The 24873-nt window shown below is 38.0% G+C and overlaps 1 protein-coding gene and 1 long non-coding RNA gene across 3 annotated transcripts; one reads left to right on the forward strand and one right to left on the reverse strand.

Moving 5' to 3' along the window:
* Positions 1-4250: 4250 nt before the first annotated feature.
* Positions 4251-23549, forward strand: LOC118020965. Of its 2 annotated transcripts, XR_004682065.1 has the most exons (3): positions 4251-7612; positions 9125-9207; positions 23229-23549. It is a non-coding gene; the product is annotated as an uncharacterized LOC118020965 (long non-coding RNA). The 2 variants fall into 2 exon arrangements; XR_004682064.1 differs by lacking the exon at positions 23229-23549 and having other exon boundaries at positions 4252-7612; positions 9125-11182.
* Positions 8498-20574, reverse strand: KIAA0895 (KIAA0895 ortholog). Its single transcript, XM_035020910.1, has 5 exons — positions 20433-20574; positions 19244-19376; positions 18181-18486; positions 13442-13539; positions 8498-9193 (listed from the first exon to the last, which is right to left on the reverse strand). The coding sequence occupies exons 1-5, from the start codon at positions 20562-20564 to the stop codon at positions 9032-9034; spliced, it is 831 nt and encodes a 276-aa protein (XP_034876801.1). The 5' UTR covers positions 20565-20574; the 3' UTR covers positions 8498-9031.
* Positions 23550-24873: the final 1324 nt, after the last annotated feature.

Here is a 24873-nt window from a genome sequence, read left to right on the forward strand (position 1 = left end):
TTGCATATCTATTACTGTTTTGTTTTTTTTTTTTAAGATTTTATTTATTTATTTGACAGAGAGAGACACAGCAAGAGAGGAAATACAAGCAGGGAGAGTGGGAGAAGGAGAAGCAGGCTTCCCAATGAGCAGGGAGCCTGACGCAGGGCTTGATCCCAGGACCCTGGGAATCATGAACTGAGCCAAAGGCAGACGCTTAACGACTGAGCCACCCAGGCACCCCTCTATTACTGGTTTTTGATTTGTGGTTACCATTGGGTTTGTGTATAAGATCTTCTGCATATAGCAGTCTATGTGAAGTTGATGGTTGCTAAGTTTAAACCCATTCTTTACTCCTCTCCCCCCCCACCCCACATTTTAGGCATATGGTGTCATATTTTACATCCTTTTATTTTATGGATCCCTTGACTGATTTTCTTTTATAGAAATATTTATTTTTACTGTTTCTGTGTTTTTTACTTTTCATACTCTATAGTCTTCCTTTGCACTCAAAAACTCCCCTTTACTGGTGTAGTGGTCATGAACTGCTTTAGTTTTTGCTTGTCTGAGAAACTCTTTATCTCTGTTTCTATTCTGAATGATAATCTTGCTGGGTAGAGTATTCTTGGCTGCAGATTTTTTCCCTTTCAGCACTTTGAATGTATCATGCAACCCCCCTCTGGCCTGCAAAGTTGCTGCTGAAAAATCAGCTGATAGTCTTATCAGGGTTCCCTTGTATGTAACTCTCTTCTCTTAGTGCTTTAAAAAAATTTTTTTTCTTTATCACTACTTTTTGCCATTTTAAATACTATGTGTTTTGGTGTGGACCTCCTTGGGTTGAATTTTTGGGGAAATACCTTGCCTTCGGGATCTGGATATTTGTTTCCTTCCCCAGATTTTGGAAGTTTTCAGCTATTATTTCTTCAAATAAAGTTTCTGCCCCATTATCTTCCTCTTCTTCTGAGAACACTATAATGCAGTTATTACATTTGTTGGAGTCACTAAGACTATTCTTAATTTGCATTATTTTCTTTCCTCTCCTTTGCTCTGCTTGGTTATTTTCCATTACTCTCTCTTCCAGGTCACTAATTCATTCCTCTGCTTCATCTGGCCTCCTATTTATTCCATCAAGTGTATTTTTAATGTCATTTACTGTGTTCTTGATCTCTGATAGGTTCTTCTTTATCTCTGTGTTAAGGGTCTCACTGATTTCCTCCACTCTTTTCTCCATTCCCCTGAGTGTTTTTATGATCATTAAGTTCTCTATCAGGCATATTATATCTCTTTTGCTTTGGTCTCTTGCTGTGGTTTTGTTCTGTTCTTCCATTTGGGAGATGTTTCTTGGTCTCCCCATTTTGTCTGACTTTGTGTTAGAAAAGTCAGCTACTTCTCTTGCTCTTCATGATAATAGCCTTATGAAGGAGAGGTCTTGTAGTGTCGTGCAGTGTAGTGTCCTATTCCCCAGGGCCTGGCACTTGAGGGAGTGTCACCTATGTGTGTTGCATGTGCTCTGCTGTTGAGTCTTGGCCTCTTTTTCCTTCTTCCAGTTGTCTGCAGAGGCTGTCTTTGCCTATTGTGGGCAGTGTTTGGTCACCAGCAGGGGTGGGGCACATTTCAACATTTAACATTTTAATGTGGTGAGATCATCTTGTAAAATGAGACCTGTTCCCACCACTATGAGAACTGAGGTTCCACAAGACACGCAGGTCTGGAGATGTAGTATTGGCAGTTTGTGCAGGTCTTCTGGAGGACCTACAGTGCAGGAACTCAGGCAAGCTAGACTAGGAAGGGCAGATCTGCTGAAGCAGGGGTGGTGGGGCTTGGTGTAAGCAAATTAGCTAATGAGTGGCAGCACTGTACTGGTTCCTGCAGGTGTCCATTGTTTATGTGGGGGTGGGGGAGGTTGGGGGGGGGTGTAGGAGGCAAATGACACCTGCTAGCTCCTCTGTCCCTGGAGGAGTTTCCCTGTGATCTGTTTGTCCAGCCATGCTCTGAGATGAGCAAACCACTCTCCCTTCTGTCTGCCCCCAGCATGTTTCATACTGGTTCTATATTGTATCTGCATGAGCTGTTTGTTGAGCTAAGGGCAGGGACTCAGCTTCCTGATACCCTCAAGGCTCTCCCAGAGTTGAGCCCAAAGATTTTTAAAATTCCGGGCTTTAAGTCACTGGTTTTAAGAACTCCTGAAATTTGGCCCCTCTCACTTTTTTTTCTCTTTTAATGTTATGTTAGTCACCATACAGTACACATTAGTTGATGTAGTGTTCCATGATTCATTGTTTGTGTATAACACCCAGTGCTCCATGTAATACATGCCCTCCTTAATACCCATCACCTGGCTAACCCATCCCCCCACCCTCCTCCCCTCTGAAACCCTGTTTGTTTCCCAGAGTCCATAGTCTCTAATGATTTGTCTCCCCCTCTTATTCCCGCCCCCTTCATTTTTCCTTCTTCTCCTAATGTCCTCCATGCTATTCCTTATGTTCCACATATCAGTGAAACCATATAATTGTCTTTCTCTGCTTGACTTATTTCCCTTAGCATAATCCCCTCCAGTTCCTTCCATGTCGATGCAAATGGTGGGTATTCATCCTTTCTGATGGCTGAGTAATATTCCATTGTATATATGCACCACATCATCTTTATCCATTCGTCTGTTGAAGGACATCTTGGTAGGAATGGCAAAAATTAACAAGGCAGGAAAAAAATGTTGGAGAGCATGTGGAGAAGGGGGAACCCTCTTACACTGTTGGTGGGAATGCAAGTTGGTACAGCCCCTTTGGAAAGCAGTGTGGAGGTTCCTCAAAAAGTTAAAAATAGAGCTACCCTATGACCCAGGAATTGCACTCCTGGCTATTTACCCCAAAGATACAGATGTAGTGAAAAGAAGGGGCACATGTACCCCAGTGTTCATAGCAGCAATGTCCACAATGCCAAACTGTGAAAGGCCCCTCTTACTTTCAAAGGCAGATATTATGGAGATTCATCCTCCCCATTCGTGGGCTCCCCAGTGTGAAAGTCTGTTTTCTGCCCTTCTCTGTGTCACTAGCTCCCTCCCCACAGTGGATGGCCATTGTTTGTTTCATTCCCCGACTGCATTGTTGCCCTTCCTACCTCCTTTGATGCGGCCCCTTCCTAGCCTTTAGTTGTGGAGTTTGTTCTGCCAGTCTTTGGGCCATTTTCTGGGTTATTCACACTGATATGAATGCTATCTAGTTGTTGTATTAGGTAGTTGTATCCATGGGACAAGGTGAGCTTAGGGTCCTCCTATTCAGCCATCTTCTTGGCTGACGCTCAGCAGTTTTTTTTTTTCTTTCAGCACTTGAATATATCATCCCACTCTCTCCTGGCCTGTAACGTTTCTGCTGAGAAATCTGACAACAGTATGGGGTTCTCTTTAAGTTACAAGCTTCTCCGCTCTTGCTGCTTTTAAGATTCTTTGATTTTTGGTAGTTTTATTGTGTCTTGGAGAAGGTTTCTGAGATTGTTTGGTAACCTATGAACTTCATGATTATGGATATCCAAATTTCTCCTCAGGTTTGGGAAGTTTTTAGCCTTTTTTGTGTGTGTTAGCCTTATTCTTTAAAAAAGTAAGCTTTCTTCTCCCTTCTCCCTCTCTCCTTCTGCAAGTCCAATAGTTTGCAAATTATTTCTTTTGATGGTATCCTATAGATCACATAGGCTTTCATCACTCTTTTTCATTCTTTCTTTATTCTCCCATCACTGGATAATTTCAAAATTCCCATCTTCTTAGATTTTTTTTCCCCCTGCTTGATCCTTTGATGTTGGTGCTATTGTATTTTTCATTTCATTCATTTTATTCTTCTATTCCAGAGTATGCTTTGTCCTTTTTATGATATCTTTGTTAAACTGCTCATTTTGTTCATGTGTGTATTCTTGTACCTCACTTGTGCCTTTAAGCTTCCTTAAAACAGGTATTTTGAATTCCTTATCAGGTAAACAGATCGCCATGTCTTTGGGTTCGGTTACTAGATTATCATCATTTTTTGGTGGTGTCATGTTTCCTTGATTTCTCATGTTCCTTAGAGTTTTGCATTGTCTTTGTATTTGAAGTAGCAGTCACCTCCTATCTTTACTATTTTCAGGAAATACCTTTGGGTGTGTGCCTGGGTGGCTTAGTCAGTTAAGCATCAGACCCTTGATTTCAGCTCAGGTCATGATCTTAGAGTCCTGGGATTGTGCCCCATGTGGGCTCCGTGTTTAGCGGGGAGTCTGCTTAAGAATTCTCTCGCTCCCTTCCTCTCCCCTCCCCCCGACTCACATGTGTGCTCTAAAAATGAATACATGAAAATCTTAAAAAAAAAACAACCTTCAGTCAGCTCTGGTAGAGAATCTGTGACTTTCTATGGATATGCCTGCTCCATGCTTCTTGCTACCTCTTGTGGCAGAATTCTTAAGCTTGTATGCCTTCTCAATTTTGCAACGGACAAGGTTCAGTGCTGACAGTCTTCCTTTTGCTTTCCCAAGGGTAGGGCTAAAGCTCAAGTTTGTGGCCTCTCTGGCCCATGAATTTGGGCTGGCTTTTTGCACATGCTCACTACCCTCTGCCAAAATATGCTCTCAACCCTGTTGGGAGTGCACAGAGAGAGCCAGCCATGGGGGGTGGGGTGGGGTGGTGGTGGTGTGTGTGTGTGTGTGTGGTGTGCGTGTGTGTTAGTTACATGAAGCATTGGGGGGTTCCCATAGACTACTCAGGGAGATCCATGGGTAAGGTATCCTTAGCAGCTCATGAGCCAGCTTAATGGAGGCTGTGAAGCAGTTAGTAGATTCTATGTCCTTTTAATGACCTCCAAAAGTCGTATCTTCTACTCTCCCAGCTTCTTTCCACCCCCTAGTCACATAGCTCATGGTTCAGTACTCTGGATGGTACCACAGTGAAATGGGCCTCTTAGGTGGCATCCTGCACAGCTGGGGAAGCTGGGCACTCACTCACTCTCACTTCCCCCTTTAGCCCCCCCCAGGAGAAACCACAGGCTGAGACCTCTCTTGGCCTTGAGTTGTTCCACCTTGAGGGAGGAGTGATAAGTCTAAACTATTCCTCTTTAATGCATCTAAACATACTTTTTTGCTCCAGTGGTATGCTAAAACTTCTCTGCTGGAAACTTGGACTTATACAAGGTCTCTCTTGTCCACGGGTGACCGCTTAAGATGATTTAGTATTTTCTAGGGGTTTGCGGACTGCTGCTGAGAAGGGCCGAAGCTTGTTCACAGGCTACTGCTGGGTCCAAGCCAGGACCTAGGTCTGTATGTTTTTTACAGAATGCAAGGGTGGGCAAAATTCCTCCTGGGTTGCTTGTTATATGCTGCTGGATCCCAAAGTCCCACAAAGGCATTTCTGTCCATGGATCGATGCCAAATCATTGGTGGGAGGCTGGGGAGGGGGCACAAATGAGGGACATCTTGTTCAGCCATGTTGCTGACATCACTTCTTTAGTAAGGCTAACTGAGTGGCTGGGAAGAGGAAATGTTCAGTCATCTCTTCTCAGTGGTCAAATTTCTGCTGTCTTTGCTTTGTCCTTTCTCTAGGTGCAATTCCTTTCAGTTATGAAGGCTAAAAGTTCAAGATAAAAGTATTTGCATGTTTGATCTCTCCTGAGGGCCATAGGGAAGGGTCTATTCCAGGCATCTCTCTTTGGCTTGCAGATGGCCATCCTCTTGCTTCCTCTTCATATGGTCCTCCCTCTCTGTTCTCAAAATTCTATGTATTCTTAAAGCTATTCCATAGCTTGCTGACAAACAGTGGTATTTCACATCCCAGCAATAGTTTCAAGACATAATTCCTTTAGCTACTGGAATGAGAGTGAACAAAAATGGATGAAATCAAAGCGAGGTGACAAGGTCTCACAAGTAAAGGTTCAAATTCAAAGACCAAGACTAATAAGGGTAAAGCACTGGCTCCTTTGGGCACCTGCTGGAGGTCTCAAGGGATTGCCTCCAGGCCCTTGACCCAAGCAGCTGTACATCTGGTCTACTGGGCTAAAGCTGCTCAGATTCCAAACACAAGCCTTGCAAAGAGTGGTAAACAAAATATTGTGGACACTAACCACTTTGCAAGTGATCTTTCTGTGATTCAAACACACAAGCAGGCCCATTTATTACAGTTTATGATCTTTTGGTAGCACTTTTTGTGTATGCGACTGGCCATGCTATAATGTGATTCTGTGCCACTCTTCCTCACTGGACTCTGAACAGTTCTGTCTTCCTCAGCAGAGGACTCAGCACAGATCCTACTCCTCAGGACATTCTGCACAGAAGTTTACTCAATGAATAGCGCAGTAAATTAAGACAAAATTATCCCTCCTTTTCCCTTCTCCCTAAACTCATTAGAGTATAAGCTGAACTAATCAGGGGAAGGGTGGAGTGTGGTAAATATAGTATTTCCTTATAAATAAGGATATTAGAAGACAAACATGACCAATAACTACCTTTCAATAATTACCACACAATAAAAATGCAGAAATACCACAATAAAAATATAATTAAGTTTTCAAAGAACAGAAGTTTGCATGCATACATATTCACATACTTCATTTGAGAACTTCAGTGCTACTTCTTTCTACGATAGCTAAACATAAAATGCCCAGATACACACAAAACAAATACAAATTTTAAACATTTTTACAAAGGTGAAAATATAAAGAAATGAAGACTATGGATTTATGTCTACAAACAATTTACTTTGAATCCCATCTGATGTGAAAACCTAACAGTTTATCAGACTTTGTATTTGATACAACTATATGTTAGAATTACGGTGGACAAAATTGATGAAATCCTAATCCTCAACAGCTTATACCAAGTAACTATTAAAATTAATGCAACCTTCAACTATTCTAAGTACTGTTCCTATAATTTTCTGTTTATTAAAACTTCAATTTTAAGGGAACAGAACTGAACTTAATGCTCTTTCAGGAAAGAGAATAAACATTAATTAAATCTTCAATCCCAACTTTTAAAGCTTAGAGCTCTTTAAGTATTCTGCTAATCTGAAACTATTTTTGGTTCACTGCTAACTTTTAAAATATCTTAAGACAATCAATGTGATTTAAGGTCTTTTTTTTTTTTTTGGTCTGGATAACACTGTTTTCTTTTTGTCTTTATACCAAAGCAGTAAGGCAAGCAAGTGTTTCCTTTTCCAAATCAGATAGCGAATATCATTTTAAAATTCAGGGACTAGAATCATTGTAAATAATCCTACCAACAGGATATTAAGGCTGCTGTGATTTTCCTTTACATTTAAACCATAACATAAGATTAACAGTGTTATTGCCTACAAATGTTGAATTTATAAGCATTTGGGCTTAAATCACAGGACATAAATATGGTCATTTCTGTTTATACTTCAATTCCAGTTAACAAAACACTGTTTTTCACAATCATCTTGGATAAGTTTGAAGATGAAGTTAGAAAATGCTACACCAAAGCTGAAACTGGATGACTCTGCTACAAGGAAATATGCTGGAGGGGTCAAGAGTGGTTTTCCAGTATCTGGTTAGTGTTGGCACAATGTGCCCCAACCCTGCACAGAATCTACAGGCCACACCCCGGCCATCATGACACATGTGTGCGTGCCTTTAATGCTCCGAAGGGCCTGGCCTGCTACTTACCAAAGGTGAGATGTGTGGCTTTGCAAGAACCACCAGGTGCCAGTTAGAATATATCCTATTTGCTGCAACATTCTTCTTTGAGGCAAGCCCTTCTAGATATGTGAATGAGAAAAATCACATAACCTAGCCTGCGTAAGATTTCCTAAAATCATTTCCTAGCATGAATGTGAACCAGACTTTGCTGTATGCATCTACCAGTGTTAGCACCATATTTAAGCCTGAACTGAGGTAAAGATAAACACTCAAGATAGCTTTGGGTAAAAATTACAGTAGCAATTTTGAATGGGGTGCTTACAGCAGTGTTCTTCCTGATCATTCAAATAAGTTGTTTGGAGAACCATTTGATCCCAAGTATATATATCCAATATATATCGAAATTGATAATACAAAGCTAGGTGTATAAGCTTTTAACAGAGAAAATACAGCAAAACAGAATTCTCATTTTTGAAATTCAAACTATGTCATTATTGGGTTAATGAAGTCAAAGATTTCGATAAAATATACTGAGCCAACATGACAAGGCCAGTTTATCAAATAGCAATGTCTAGGAATTCCATTTTTCAGAGCATGGTCAAGTTTATGGTAGACACTACCTAGTCAGTATCCGGTGCCTCCAAGAACTACATTAATCTATTTGTATCTTGCTAGTCGCTCCATTTAATAAAAAGGGGAGTAGCTTCTCTCTTCCCCAACTGTTTTAATTTATGTAGACAAACCTTTCTGGAACTTTTACTTATCATTTATATAAAGGAATGGGGAGGGAAAGACCCTAAAACTTAAAATCTTGAAGGTATATAATATGTTTCAGCAAATAAAGTTTAGTTGAGAAATAACTGGACAAAATGAGGTAATTCTCTAGTTCCTATAAACTGATAAGGTGAAACAATGTGGAAGATAAAGAACTAATGAAAACTTTTCAAACTACCTTTCCCCTTTTTAACATTACTTAACATATAAGAGAAATAAGAAACCTTAGATACAGCTAGCTTTGGGGAGCAAAACAAAACTAATTTTTCAAAGGAGAACTATAATCACTTATCAAATAAAATATAATCTTGGGAGTCTGAAGTCCAGTGTTGTCCTATCTCTATAGTTGGGGCTAGTCTTGGTGCTCAGGCAGAAGCACTAAGGAGCAGTGCTTACTGCCCACACAGCCTATCACTTGATTTGGCCAAGATTCTTCAAAAACACTCACCAGTAGTATTTTCAGTGGATGCTGTTGAGATTCAGATAAAAATAGGAGGAACTTCCCCCTGCAGCCTATAGAAATGTTTAAGGTTTGTATTTAACCTTTTTAAAAAATTCAGTTGAATACTGCAGATCGTTCTTTAGAAAAGTCATGTAAACAGTCATTTTTCTTTTATCAATATGCCGGTGCTAACATACACAGAGGTATAGCTTAGCTACATCTGCCAGAACGCAGACTAATATATAAGATCTTTCAGTTCCCTGTCAGTCAGTTCATTCACTTCCATAATCTTCTCTAAATGTTCCATGTATCGGCCATGGTCCTGCAGGAAATGAGGGACCCTCATGTTTTCAATAACTGCCAATCCTTTCAAGCGATCCACATCTTCGTAAGAGACCTGAAAAAAGGAAGGTGGGTTAATTTTTAAATGTAAGTAATTTCTTCCCTAAGTCTTAAGAGAAACATTACTTCAATACCTGCAAAATAACAAAAATCAATGGCTTCCTTTCCCTTACTGTATTAAATACAAATGTATTGGGGCACCTGGGTGGCACATTAGGTTAAGTGTTCGACTCCTGATTTCAGCTCAGGTCATGATCTCAGGGTTGTGAGATGGAGCCCTGCATTGGGCTCACGTTCTGGGCGTGGAGCCTGCTTGAGATTCTCTCTCTCCCCCCTCCCTCTGCACCCATACTAAAAAAAAAAAAAAAAAAAAGTATTGTTCTGCCTGCTCATACCATGACCGTAAAAAAAAAAAAAATCAAGTCAGGGGCGCCTGGGTGGCTCAGTCGTTAAGCGTCTGCTTTCGGCTCAGGTCATGATCCCAGGGTCCTGGGATCGAGTCCCGCATTGGGCTCCCCGTTCTGCGGGAAGCCTGCTTCTCCTTCTCCCATTCCCCCTGCTTGTGTTCCCTCTCTCGCTGTGTCTCTCTCTGTCAAATAAATAAATAAAAATCTTTAAAAAAAAAAAAAATCAAGTCAGTATTTAACATTCTATCTTGGACCTATACTGTTTGTCTAGAATTTACATAACTAAACTTAATACATGTGTGTGAGAGACTAAAACCTAAACAAATGTCCTGACTAAATCTAAATGAAAGAACCCAGGAAACAGCTAGAATATAAATACCGTATCACTGAATTAGGAAAATCAGCACGATTATAGACTGAATTCCTATTTCTATTTATTTTCAGAAATAAAATTGTTTTATGTTAAATTCTCTTTGTAAACAAGTATCCTATAAAATCTTTTTACTTATGTAAGAAGTATTTTTTTTACTTTTATATTTTTATTTTTTTAATTAGGTAAGAAGCCAATCTCTTGTAAGTATTTATATTGAGTTTATGGATGAAACTCTTTAAGTTCTAAAAATTAAGATTCAGTAGAAAGGCTTTAAATAAAGAAATCATGTTCATTTATACTTTAATAAGTTTTCATTTTTTTATTTTATCTATTAGAGAGCACACAAGCAGAGGGAGAAGCAGACTCCCCGCTGAGCAGGGAGCCTGACATGGGGCTTGATCCCAGGACCCCAAGACCATGACCTGAGCCAAAGGCAGACACTTAACTGAATGAGCCACCCAGATGCCCCTTAGGTTTTAATTTTTAAGTTATTATTGAAATTATTTTGAGTATTTCTACCACTAAGTAATGAAAATAGGTTTGTTGTTGATACTGGTGTGGTTTAATTTTTTCTTCTTCCTTCCTCAACCGACAAGACCTATCCATAAATATGTCCAAGAGATAAACTGTATAGGTTTCCTTTTAGGTTTTTGGTGTTTAATCCATTTTTAGTTTATTTTTGTGTATGGTGTAAGAAGGTGGTCCAGTTTCATTCTTTTGCATGCAGCTGTCCAGTTTTCCCAGCACCATTTATTGAGGAAGTGTCTTTTTTCCACTGTGTACTCTGCTTCTGTCATAAATTAAATGATCTAGGTTATCCTGTTCCAATGTTTTATATATCTATTTCTGTATCAATTCCATACTGTTTCAATTACTATAGCTCTGTAGTATATCTTGAAATCTGGGGTTATTATACTTCTAACCTAGTTCTTCTTTATTAAGATGGCTTTGCTACTTGACGTTGTTTGTGGTTTCATACAAATTTCAGGATTGATTATTCTAGTTCTGTGAAAAATGCTACTGGTATTTTGATTGGTATTGCACTGAATCTGTATATTGCTTTGGGTAGTATGGACATTTTAACAAAATTAATTCTTCCAATCCAAGAACACAGTGTTATCTTCCCACTTGTTAGTGTCATCTTCAATTTCTTTCATCAGTGTCTTCTAGTTTTCAGAATATAGGTCTTTCACCTCCTTGGTTAATTTATTTCTAGGTATTTTATGCTTTTAGTACGATAAGTGGGATTGTTAATTTCTTTTTCTGCTTTGTTGTTATTGTATAGAAATGCAATAGATTTTTGTATCCTGTAACTTTACTGAATTCATTTATTCTAACAGTTTTTTGGTAGAGTCCTTAGGGTTTTCTATATATAGTATGTCATCTGATGGTTTTACTTCTTTCTAATGTGGATGCCTTTTATGTCTTTTTCTTGTCTGACAGCAAGGACTTCTAGTACTATGTTGAAAAAAAAAAAAGTAAGAATGGACATCCTGGTCTCATTCCTGATCTTAGAGGAGTTTTGAAAAGCTTTCAGTTTTTTCATTGTTGGCTCTTGGGTTTTAATTTATGGCCTTTATTATGTTGAGGTATGTTCCCTCTAAACCTTTGTCAAGGGTTTTTATCACTAATGGATGTTGTACTCTGTCAAACTTTTTTTTCCTCATCTATTGAAATGATGTGGTTTTAAATTCTTTGTTATTGATGTGATGTATCATGACTGATTTGCAAATACTGACCTGTAGTTTTTTTTGTAGTGACTTTGGTTTTAGTATCAGGATAATGCTGGCCTTGCAGAATGAATTTGGAAATTTTCTTTCCTCTTCTGTGTTTTTGGAAGAGTTTGAGAATTATATTTACTCTTTGGTAGAATTTAGAATTCATCCATGGAGCCATGTGGTCCTAGCTGTTGGGAGTTTTGTTTGTTGGGAATTCATTTATTACTGATGTAGTTTCATTACTAGTAATCAGTCTGTTCAAATTCTCTACTTCTTCCTGATTCAGTTTTAGAGGATTGTATGTTTCTATTTTTGTGGTATCCTATTTCTCCTCTTTCGTATCCGATTTGAGTCCTCTCTTCTTAATGAGTCTGGCTAAAGGTTTATGAATTTTGTTTATCTTTCAAAAAACCAGATCCTGGTTTCATTGATCTTTTCTACTAGCTTTGTTCTTTTCTAGTTCCTCAAGGTAGGCCTGTATCACTATAAACATCCTTCTTAGAACTGCTTTTACTGTGTCCCCAAAGTTTTAGACCACTGTGTTTTCATATTCATTTGTTTTCATATATTTTTTTGGTTTCCTCTTTGATTTCTTTGTATACCCACTGTTTCTTAAACCATCCTGAGTTTATTATAGGAAAGAATGAGTAAACATAAAACACAGTTCTCATATAAAGAGAAAGGAGATACACATATGGAAAGGGAGGTGTAAAAGAAACTTGCAGTGTCTGATTTGAATTAGAATCCCCTTATGATTTAAAACAAATACATGATTTGCTCACTGGGAAAACCTAGAAGCATCAATATTCCAGGAGTAATGAGCACACCTAGTACTCACTGTTTTCTAAATACCATTTTCACTAAAAGGAATCAAGTCTTCCTTGGAGAAATAGCTCATCTGAGATCTGGATAGAAAAGGTGTAAGATGGACCCAGAACATTTTACTTTGCCAGAAAACAGGAGCAGCCACTGGAAGGGTTGAATAAAAAAACACTTAAGTCCATAATAATAATGCAAAAAAGGAGTGAAATGTAACAGAATTTGAAGATCTCTATTTTGCTGACTGATATGGGCAAAGATCATCAAAGGATGTTAAAACCATTCCTTGGAAGGTTAAGGAACAGTACATTCTTAGGTATTACCCCACAGATTATTTAATATAAAAAAGGTACCTTTACAAAACAAGGGAGAGAGCTGGCAGTAACTAACTTACCCAAGTGATCAAATACAGCATCACTGATAATGGAACAAAATCACATATGTGCTTTTTAAGGTGATGAAATATACAAGTCACTTATGTAGTATTCTTGGTAAAAATGTTTAACCCAAACCTAATCACAAGAAAACAATAGGATAATACAGATTGTAAGAATTCTCAAGAAAAATGTCAGGAAAAATAAAGACTTGGGCGGGGGGCAGGGAACAAAGTGGACTTCTATAGATTAAGAGAGATTAAATATTATAACCCAATGTAAGGCATGAATCCTTATCCAATCAGTGATTTCTTAAGAAAATCACAGGGTCATGCCAGATTAAAGGGGGAAGTGTTATACTTGCAGCTTATTTAAAATGCTTTAGAGAAAGCACTATATAAAATAAAACCATGTAATACATTGCCAAATTTCCTATTCTCTTCAGAGAAATTTTGGAGTTTGGCTTTGTGACACCATTATTTCTTCCTCCAGGAAACTTCAAACACATAGTCTAAAAACAATTTGAATCTGAACCTTATTTAATCATTAAATCAAGCCTGAGGAAATGATGACCTGGTGTGTTGTAGACTACATGCCACTGGTTTCACTCACCTTCCCCAGGGCGGTCAGAAGATGAAAGTCAATGGTCTCTCTGTATCGGAGGATTTGTAGAATACCATCCAAGTATACCTGGTCTTTACTGAAGCACCCTGGAGGAAGACAATAGCTTTTATTTTCTAAGTAATTAGATACTAACATAGTCCCCTTACTGTAGGCATCAGTCCTGAATAAAAATAAAAATGGCAAATTAGAATTAACTATCTTCATAACATAAAATGCAAGGTCTTGGGTAGCACCAGGATAATGTGCAGACTGGTAGCTTCCCTTTAAGAATTTCTTGTCCCCAGATCCCCCTTCCCCATAGTTAAAACAGCATTTTTTCAAATCATAAAAAAACACTGATGATTTAAAATAGAGGATATGTCATCCACACTCCCACCATTTGATCATAACCTTAACTCCCATGTGTATGGAGGCACTTGGGGCAGCAGGGAGGACAGCTATTGAGCAGTAAGTCTCACAGGGGGCAAGGTGGAGACATGGGATTTCAGAAACTCCTGGTTTTTAAAAATACTACCCGTTACCCCATTAAAAACAGCTATAGGTGATGTTGATACTCTGCCTCCATATGAAAACAAAATTAAAACTGGATTTTAATATGGAGGTTTAAAAATAGAAGAAAATATGAAAACATGAAAAGGAATAGCTCATGAGATCTGAGCCTAGTTAGTGTTCCACTTACAAAGACAACTTTTTTCCCATAACTTGTGTAAATTGACTAAAATTCTATCATATTAAGTCATACATTAAGAAATTAATTTTTTAATGCAATATATGTTAAGAAAAAAAAAGAAGAAGAAGAAGGTAGCGGGAGGGGAAGAATGAAGCGGGGGAAATCGGAGGGGTAGACGAACCATGAGAGACGATGGACTCTGAAAAACAAACAGGGTTCTAGAGGGGAGGGGGGTGGGAGGATGGGTTAGCCTGGTGGTGGGTATTGAGGAGGGCACCTTCTGCATGGAGCACTGGGTGCTATGCACAAACAATGAATCATGGAACACTTCATCTAAAACTAATGATGTAATGTATGGGGATTAACATAAGAATAAAAAAAAAGAAAAGAAATTAATTTTTTTGGGTATGCTAATAGCATGGGAATTATGGAAAAAAGGTGGTACACTTTTTCAACTAGGCTCAGATCTCATGAGCTGTTCCTACTTTTTAGGAGGAATAAATCAGATACATACTGAAGTACTTATAGGTAAAAGAACATGATGTTTGGAAATGATTTAAAATACTATAGGAAAACAGGAACTTAGAAGAATAGATGACCCACTGCTAGGAAATGTTGATAATTACTAAGATTAAGTGATGTTTAATGAGGGCACATCCGATTAATCACTTCTTTTGAAATTTTTCAAATTTCAAATTTTTAGTAATAAACAGTTTTCTTAAAGTTATATGGGGAGGCCTGTTTCTCCCTCATCCACTCCCCCTGCTTGTGTTCCGGCTCTCACTATGTCTGTCAAATAAATAAAATCTTAAAAAAAAAAAAAAGTTATATGGGGGCACCTGGGTGGCTAAGTTGGTTGAACATCTGGCTTTTAATTGTGGTTCAGGTCATGACACCACATACCTAAAATGTGGAAGGGAGAGGAGTACAAATTTAATGCTTTATGTATGGGTTCAAACTTAAGAAGATCATCAACTTAATATAGAGACTCCACTAAAAGTCTCCTAGAACTGATTAATGAATTCAGTAAGGTTGTAGGATACAAAATCAATATACAAAAATCCACTGCATTTCTATACACAAATAAGGAAGCAGCAGAAAGAGAAAATAAGAAAATCCCATTTACAATTGTACCAAAAATAATAAAATATCTAGGAATAAACTTAACCAAAGGGGTGAAAGACCTGTACTCTAGAAACTATAAAACATTGATGAAAGAAACTGAAGATGACACAGATATTCCATGTTCATGGATTTGCAGAACAAATATTGTTAAAATGTCCATACTACCCAGCAATCTCCAGATTTAATGCAATCCCTATCAAAATACCAATAGCATTTTTCATAGAACAAGAACAAATAATCTTAAAATTTGTATGGACTCACAAAAGACCCCAAATAGCCAAAATAATCTGGAAAAAGAATAAAACTGGAGGTTATCATAATACCAGATTTCCAGATATATTACCAAGCTCTAGTAATCAAAACAGTATGGTACTGGTAGAAAAACAGACACACAGATCAATGGAACAGAATAGAGAGCCCAGAAATAAACCTATGATTATATGGTCAATTAATCTTTGACAAAGGAAGCAAGAATATGCAATAAGAAAAAGTCTAACAAATGACACTGGGAAAACTGGACCACTTTCTTACATTATACACAAAAATAAACTCAGAATGAATTAGGGACCTAAATGTGAGACCTGAAACTATAAAAATCACAGAAGAGAGCACAGGCAATAATTTCTTTGACACTGGCCATAGCAACATTTTTCTAGATATGTCTCCTGAAGCAAAGGAAGCAAAAGCAAAAATAAACTATTGGCACTACATGAAAATAAAAAACTTTTACACAGCAAAGGAAACAACCAACAAAACAAAAAGATAACCTAGTGAATGGGAGAAGATATCTGCAAATGATATATCTGATAAGGGGTTTGTAATCAAAATATATAAAAGAACTTATACAACTCAACACCAAATAAACCCTGAAATAATCCAATTAAAAATGGGCAGAAGACACAAAGAGACAGTTCTCTAAAGAAGACATACATGCTGGAGGGGAAGGAGATGGAGTAACTGGGTGATGGGCTTAAAGGAGGACACTCGATGTAATGAGCACTGGGTAATCTATGCAACTAATTAATCACTAAATTCTACCTCTGAAACTAATGATACACTCACTATATGTTAAATTGAATTTAAATAAAACATTTTAAGAAAAGACATACAGATAGCCGACACATGAAAAGATACTCAACTTCACTCATCATCAGGCAAAGGCAAATCAAAACACTTCACACCTGTGAAAATGGCTAAAATCAAAAACACAAGAAGCAAGGTGAGGATGTGGAGAAAATGAACCCTGGTGCTCTGTTTGTGGGAATGCAAACTGGGACAGCTACTGTGGAAGAGTATGATGGTTCTTAAAACAATCAGAATTACCGTATGATCCAGTAATTGCACTAGTGGGTATTCACCCCAAAATACGAAAACACCAATTTGAAAAGATATATGCACCCCTGGGTTTACTGCAGCATTATTTACAATAGCCAAATTAATAGAAGCAACCTGTGTATGATAGATGAATGGATAAAGAAGATGTGGTGTATGTTTAATATGTGTGTTTTTATATACACACACACACAATGGATTATTACTCAGCCATAATAAAGAATGAAATCTTGCCATTTGCAACAACATGGGATGATCTAGAGGGTATAATGCTAACTGAAATAAGTCAAAGAAAGATAAGTACCGTATGATTTCACTCATATGTGGAATTTAAGAAACAAAACAAAGAAAAACAACAACAACAAAAAACCAGACTCTTAAATATAGAGAAAAAACTGAGGGTTACCAGAGGGGAGGTGGGTGGGGGATGGGTGAAAAAGGTGATGGGGATTAAGAGTACTTATCGTGATGAGCACTGAATAATGTACAGAATTGTTCAATCACTATATTGTACACCTGAAACTAATATAACACTGTATGTTAATTATACTGGAATTTTTTTAATTAAAAAATTAAAACAATGAGATACCCACTAAGACGATTATAATAATTTTAAAAATGAAAATACAAGTATTGGTAAGTGTTGGTGAGGATATGGAAAAATAAGAATCCCATATACTTCTGGTGGGAATATAAAATATCACATTCACTTTGGAGAACAATCTGGCAGTTCCTCAAAAGCTTAAACAGAGAGTTACCATATGACCCAACAATTCTACTCCTAAGTATATACCCAAGAGAATTAAAAATATAAACTTGTACCCAAATGTTCACAGTAACATTATAATAGCCAAAACGTGAGGAAACAACTCAAATGTCCATTAACAGTGAATGGAAAAATAAAATGTGTCTTATACATGCAATAGAATGTTATTCAGCAATAAAAAGGACAGAATACTGATACATGCTACCATAGGGATGAACCTTAAAAACATTATGCTAAGTGAAAGAAGTCAGACACAAAGGATTACATATTATGTGATTCCATCTAAATGAAATGTCCAAAATGGGCAAACCTATAAAAGTAGATTAATGGTTACTTAGAGCTGGGAGCTTGGCGAAGAAGGAATGGAGAATGACTGTTAATGGGTACAGGTTTCTTTTTGGGGTTACGAAAATGTTGTGGAGTTAGATAGTGGTGATAGCTGCGCAACTCCATGAACATTCTAAAAACCACTGAGCTATACATTTTAATGGGCAAACTGTAGGTCATGTGAATTATATCTCAGTAAAGCTGTTTTTAAAATCAGAGCAAGAAAAAGCAGAACTGGCAAAATGTTAACAATTGGTCAATCTAGAGGATGGGTAATATGAGTGTTAATTCTATCATTTCCATATGTCCGTAGGTTTGAAATTTTTCAAAATGAGATCTGAAAAAAGAATGCTAACAAAATATGGTTTGGGAAAACTAGCACGGACCTCAAGTAACAAAGGTTTAATTTTTTATAAGTGAGTGATTTCTCTGATTGGTGGATAAGGATGTGATCAAAATCAATAGACAACTAACCATAAGGCAAATCTACAGTCAAGAGACGCTCACCTGGTTGGGAAGTATCAGTCCATCCCCTCTTGGCTCGTACACAATAATCCCATCTTGTATTGGGGTCCTTGACAAACTTTCCAATATCTTTGAAGAGTTCGCAAAAAGACATTTGGCTGGCTCGATAAACAGTGTAGTAGAGGAGGGCAGCCCTCCATAAAAAGGGGTCTTTTCTAAAAAGGACACTGTGAATACTTGCCAGTCCTTCCTCTGTGGGATTGTTTGGCTTTAGCTCATGTTTTTTGCGGCCAGTCCAACTGTTCCATGGCTGCTGAAGGTTGTTAATACCTCGAAAATAATGTGTGCCTGTGGAGAAGAAAAGGCGCGTGAAAAACAAGAAAGGACATTCTCATTTTAATTCTTATCCAAAAAAGATTCTACCAACAGTTCTAAAACCAAATTGATGTGTACCTCTGAATCAAAACAAAGTGGAAAATGACCTGACCCTAAAGCATTTTGAAGGAGCTACTCTGCCTTCAGAAGGACCGCATGTCTCATTAGAAGAGGTGTAACTTTTATACCATTTATTTTATTTATTTTATTATTTTTTTATTTTTTAAAGATTTTATTTATTTATTTGACAGAGAGAGAGAGAGCACAAGCAGGGGGAGCGGGAGAGGGAGAAGCAAGCTTCCCGCCGAGCAGGGAGCCCGATGCGGGGCTCGATCCCAGGACCCTGTGATCATGACCTGAGCCGAAGGCAGACGCTTAACGACTGAGCCACCCAGGCGCCCCTATACCATTTATTTTCTTAAAGGGAAGAATCAGAGACTTGATATTTGACAAGAATCTCAGAGAGCACTCAGTTCCATTTCCCTCAGTTTCAGAAACGTGGGGAGGTGAAACCCGGGAGTTAAATGACTTTCCAAGCTTAACACAGCTACATGGTACCTTAAAAAAATCTAATTTGAAGTGAGACATTAATATCTTAGTTCAAATGAAACCTAACAATTTCATTACCTTTTGCCAAATACTGTTAAGAAAAAACCCATTATAAAAGAATGTTTCTTTGCTGCTGATTTCTGATATTACACGTGAACAAATGGAGAAGGGCTGCCCCTACCTATTTCATGCCTCAGCATTCCCTCCAGCCAGTGCTCACGTGCCGTGGAAACATTAATGGTCAATGTTGGGCACCCATTTACCACTGTCATTGAAGCTCGGGAAAGCAGGTCTTCAGTGAGATGAACTACGATCTAAGAAGCAAGAGGAAAAAATATATACATATAAAACAAAATGTAAAGGCTCGGGAAAGGAAGCTTTCACAGGAAACAACAGACCCATAAATCAGTATTTTATTTATTTAAAATTTTTTTAAAATTGTATTATGTTATGTTAATCACCATACATCATTAGTTTTTGATGTAGTGTTTCATGATTGTTTGCATATAACACCCAGCACTCCATTCAATACGTGCCCTCTTTAATACCCATCACCAGGCTAACCCATCCCCCCACCCCCCTTCCCTCTAGAACCCTCTAGTTTGTTTCTCAGAGTCCATCGTCTCTCATGGTTCGTTTCCCCCTCCGATTTCCCCCGCTTCATTCTTCCCCTCCCGCTACCTTCTTCTTCTCTTTTTTTTGTTCTTAACATATATTGCATTATTTTCAGAGGTACAGATCTGTGATTCAACAGTCTTGCACAATTCACAGCGCTCACCATAGCACATACCCTCCCCAATGTCCATCACCCAGCCACCCCATCCCTCCCACCCTACCCCCCACTCCAGCAACCCTCAGTTTGTTTCCTGAGATTAAGAATGCCTCCTATCACTGAGATCATATGATACCGTATATTTTTATTTTGCTTGTACCAGTTTGAATCTCCCAGATACCAAGAAAATGGTAATCACTTTTGACGCTTCCATTCTGAGCATGCGCCACTCAAGAACCTTTCCTGGGTTAAAGGAAAGTAGAGGGCTGTGCTGAGGAGGCAGTGCCCTGTTGTGCTGCTGTCAAATACAGTCCCCCCTGGTTAAAATGAGGCAAAGGTAGGTGCACAAGCCCGAGTCCGCTTCTCTGCTTGGCCATTTTGAACTGGCTGCTAAGAGGCGGCCACTGAGGCAAATTGCTTCATTAATAATTTTCATTAAAAAATTCCCATAATCCCATAAGCTATACAGAAAGGGGAGTAAGTAAAGAAAAACACAAAGAAACTGAACACAGCACTTCAATTTAGTGAGATCTCTGGGTGACTAATTAGATGAGCAGTTAAAATGCCAACAGCATCTCGTGTCACTCCTGATTCATACCTCACCCAGGCAGCCTTCCTTCATCATGTACTTCCGAACATGACTCCAGATTCGAGTTTTAGATAGCAGGCTGCCACCAGTGGCCTGCTCAAATTTTTCATAACTTCCATATTTCTGTAAAGTCAGTTCCATAATATTGATGGACTGTAAAAAAAAAAACAAAAAAACAACAGGGATAATGAAAATAAGTAGCATCTTATTACTTTGAGATAAGTAATAAACCAGTTATATTCTTATGGATCATGACCTGTGTTGTGTTTCTTGATTTCCAAATGAAACTGCAAGGGAGGTACCATAACTGATTCTAAACAGCTTTCACTCATTGTCACAAAGTTTTACAAACACCTCTGTACTTACAAATCCTCTTTCCCTTCACATGCTGAGCGTTTAAAGGTACTGCATAGAGTGTCATCATCTGACAGCCTGAGAAGGCAAGGCAGAGGGGCTCCTTGGCTTCTCCAAGACCATTTGGTGGTCTGGCAGGAGAACTCAGAGTAGAAGGTATGTCTCCAGACGTACTGAATTATAATTGCCATTTAGATAAAGACAAAAATGCCCCAATTTTTAAGAACACACAAAAGAGGGACGCCTGGGTGGCTCAGTCGTTAAGCGTCTGCCTTTGGCTCAGGTCATGATCCCAGGGTCCTGGGATCGAGCCCCGCATCAGGCTGTTTCTCCCCCTCCCACTCCCCCTGCTTGTGTTCCTGCTCTCACTAGCTCTCTATTTATTTATTTAATAAATAAAATAAATAAAATCTTTAAAAAAAAAAAAAAGAACGCACAAAAGAATCAACCATTCTTCTGTGACAATCTTACAAAATCTGAAGTTTTCCAGGGCTAATCTTTCAAAGAAAACAGTGTCAACATTACTAAAAACACTTTTATCTTTCGTTCAGGGACATGTACTACCTACTTCTCATTCTTCATAAATTTTTACATCAGTCGTTAAGCATCTGCCTTCGGCTCAGGTCATGATCCCAGAGTCCTGGGATCAAGCCCCATGCCATTAGGCTCCCTGCTCAGCAGGAGGCCTGCTTCTCTCTCTCCTACTCCCGCTGCTTATGTTCCCTTTCTCGCTGTCTCTGTCAATAAATAAAATCTTAAAAAAAAAAAAAAAAGGAATAAAAGCACACAATCAAAAACCCACTACAGCAGATTAGCAAAGATTTTTTGCATACACCAGTCTAATGATGACTAGTCATCAATATATCAGAGTGAGAAGAATATGAGAAATCTGGCCTTAATTCCAGGAAAGACAGAGTGGTACCTTCTACATTGGACCAGTATTTAGACCTAAAAAAGGTTAAGGAAATTTATTATGACCTGTAGTTCTATGTTTTTAAGTATGTACTTAATTTTAGACAAAATTAGCTTTTCTAGCATATGCTTACTCACTAGAAAAAAAAATGTGGTTATCTGGTTACTATGGTAGTCTCCCCCTCCTTATCCGCAGGGGATATGTTCTAAGACCTCAGTGGATGCCTGAAATTGCACTGTCAAACCCTACGTACACTATATTTTTCCTATACATACACACTTATGATAAAGTTTAATTTATAAATTAGGCATAGTAAGAGTTTAACAATAATAACAAAATAGAACAATTATAACTATATACTGTAATATGAATGTGGTCTCTCAAAATATCTTACTGAACTATACTCTTCTTGTGATGATGTGAGATGATAAAATGCCTATGTGATAAGATGAAGGGAGGGGAATGACACAGGCAGCAGCTTTAGGCTACCACTGACCTTCTGACAGCATGTCAGAAAGAGGATCATCTGCTTCCAGACCGAGGCTGATCTCAGGTAACTGAAACCGCAGAAGGTGAAACCATAGGTAAGGGGAACTACAGTGTTTATTACAGCAGATAGAAACAGTTTAGAGAATTAAGAAAAAATTAAATACAGGTGTTCCCTGTTATCACCAATAAACAGTCCTAGTAAAAGGCTATTAAGTATTCATATTCATAATAAGCATTCATATTCATAATGGGAAACAAAAATTTGATAGGAAATTTATACTGAAAACGTACCCTATAAATGTAAGATAAAACATACTTAGCAGTTTAACAACATAGGCAACCTTTATACTCATGTACTAAATATTGGATCAAAGAGTGAAATAAAAATAGTGGGTTTTTTTGGGGGGTGGTGGTGATTTTTCCAACAAAATGATAGACAATAGAACATCACATCCTTCATTTTGTCTTGCTTACATGGCATCATAATGGCAACACTACCCAGGAGCTATACTGATGTTCCCCAAAGGTTACGTTAATATGATGTCATGTCCAATACTCTTCTTTAAAGAGCCTATCCTCAGGGCATCTGGGTGGCTCAGTTCATTAAGTGTCTACCTTCAGTTCCGGTCATGATCCTGGGGTCCTGGGATCAAGTCCTGCATCAGGCTGTGACCTTCATCAGGCTCCCTGCTTAGCAGGGAGCCTGCTTCTCTCTAGCCCTCTGCCCCCACCCCGTTCTAATAAATAAAATCTTAAAAAAAATAAAATAAAGTGCCTATCTTGTTGTCATCTCTGTTGATTTCTTCATCAGTTTTTCAACTGGTCCAACCTAGACAGATTTGTCAGTGAGCATGTAGATCTCCAGTATCCTTCACTGACCTCAAGAAATAACTTCCCAATCCATCTGCATTGTAATAGCCCCCAGCATAGAGACAGAAACAGTGGTTAATGAGTGAATAAACTCAAGCTTTACAGGAAAAATCAGAAATGCTGAGTGGTCATTTCATCAGTGAATATTTTTATGTTACAATTTTTGCTTCTCTATGCAGCCTCAACTGCAGGCCACAAAAATTTTATGAGATGATCTCAGCTTTGGAAAAAGGAAAAGGCAATAAGCAATTTAAGAAGGCACAAGGAAGGCTGCAAGAATATACCCAAAGGCTGCTGCTCCTGTCTGGGATGGAGTGATGGATTGCATTGATGTTTATTACCTGTACTTTTCAGAAGTTTTAAGATTCTTTACAATATGAATATATTAGTGTTATGATCAAGAGGAAAAAGACTCTTTTCCTGTTTTACTGAGGTTATGACTGATAAAAATTATATATACAATGTGATTTTTTTTAAAGAGGTACAATGTATTGATTTAATATATGTATACATTATAAAATGATTACCACAATCAAGTTAATTGACACAGCTATCACCTCATATAGTTACCATTTTTTGTGTATGGTGAAAGCATCTAAGATCTTAGCAAATTTCAAGTATACAATATAGTATTATTAACTATAATCATCATGCTGTACATTAGATTCCCGGACTTACTCAGCTTATAACTGAAAGTTTGTACCCTTTGATCCACATCTCCAAATCCCCCCCTACCAAAAGTTTGTTTTTGTTTTATTTTTTTTTTAAGAAAAAAGACAGGAGAAGATCATCCATTCTCCCTTGAGTTCAGAGAATCCATATCTATACCACTTGAAGAATCACACTTTCACATGCCTCATCCACATGGCTAACTACTTTTAGAGGCAATAAAGTTCATGTCAAATCTCTCTTCTCCACTAATATCATTAAAGTTAATCAAAAAAATGTCCCAATATTACTTGGTGGGGAATTAAAACAAGAAGTGGCTTATTTTTCTCCAATCATCGCTTTCAATTTGCCATCCAGAATTTCTCCTTCCTTTCCCTGAATATCTTAACCAGTTTCTTTAGCTTTCCAATAATTTTCAAGTATTCAAAAAAAGTCTTCTTGAAGTCAATTTAATCCAATTTAAAATGTCAGTCATATCTAATTTAAAGCTCTTTCCCCTCCCCTAGGACAGGCTTGGCCTGAGGCCTAAAGAACCTTCACTGAGAAAGAAAGGTATAATAGTGATTTGATTCTTTCTCATCCCTCTCCAGTTTTCTGGGCCTCTCTTTCCCTTCAGTATACTGAGGGCTGGGAGAAGAAAAGAACAATTCCTATGTAACTGGTTCAGCTATGGTCCTCCTTCCTTGACTTAAATGCTGGTGCAGGCCTATCCTAGTCAGCACCTCCACTGCTTGGCTCACTGCAAAAAGCCCCCTAAAGTGGACTACTAACAAAACTATGAAATTTTAAATCCCAGTAGGAACAACTAAAAGACTCAACTGACTTACTGTACACCCATTTTATTAAATATATACAGTGAAAATTATGCTGACAAAAAAGAAATGCTGACAGTTAATGACATGAGAAAATACAGATACATAAACAAAAGTATACTAATGTCAATTATGAACACCATTAGGCATGGGACAAGGAAAACAGACTAAATGTGAATAGTGATTATCTGTGGGTGATAGAATTATGGGATTTTATTTATTCTCTTCTCTATATACTTTTTTTTTTTTTAAAGAGAGGGAGAAAGGGAGGGGAGGACAGAAGGATTAAGAGTGAATCTTAAGCAGGCTCCACACCTTTCTCTCACTTGCCAGTTAGTCGTTG

This window comes from Mirounga leonina, unplaced genomic scaffold, assembly GCF_011800145.1.
Source record: "Mirounga leonina isolate KUSES-001 unplaced genomic scaffold, KU_Mleo_1.0 Mir_174, whole genome shotgun sequence".
NCBI lineage: Eukaryota > Metazoa > Chordata > Mammalia > Carnivora > Phocidae > Mirounga > Mirounga leonina.

What these genes read in the sequence shown, in the direction of transcription:
- KIAA0895 (XM_035020910.1), bottom strand. Translation starts at nt 20,564, where the DNA reads ATGGAACTGACTTTACAGAAATATGGAAGTTATGAAAAATTTGAGCAG. An exon ending in AGGAAGGCTGCCTGGGTGAG is followed by an intron (nt 19,377 to 20,432) that starts GTATGAATCAGG and finishes CTTGCTTCTTAG; the next exon opens with ATCGTAGTTCATCTCACTGA. An exon ending in GACTGATACTTCCCAACCAG is followed by an intron (nt 13,540 to 18,180) that starts GTGAGCGTCTCT and finishes GTCTTCCTCCAG; the next exon opens with GGTGCTTCAGTAAAGACCAG.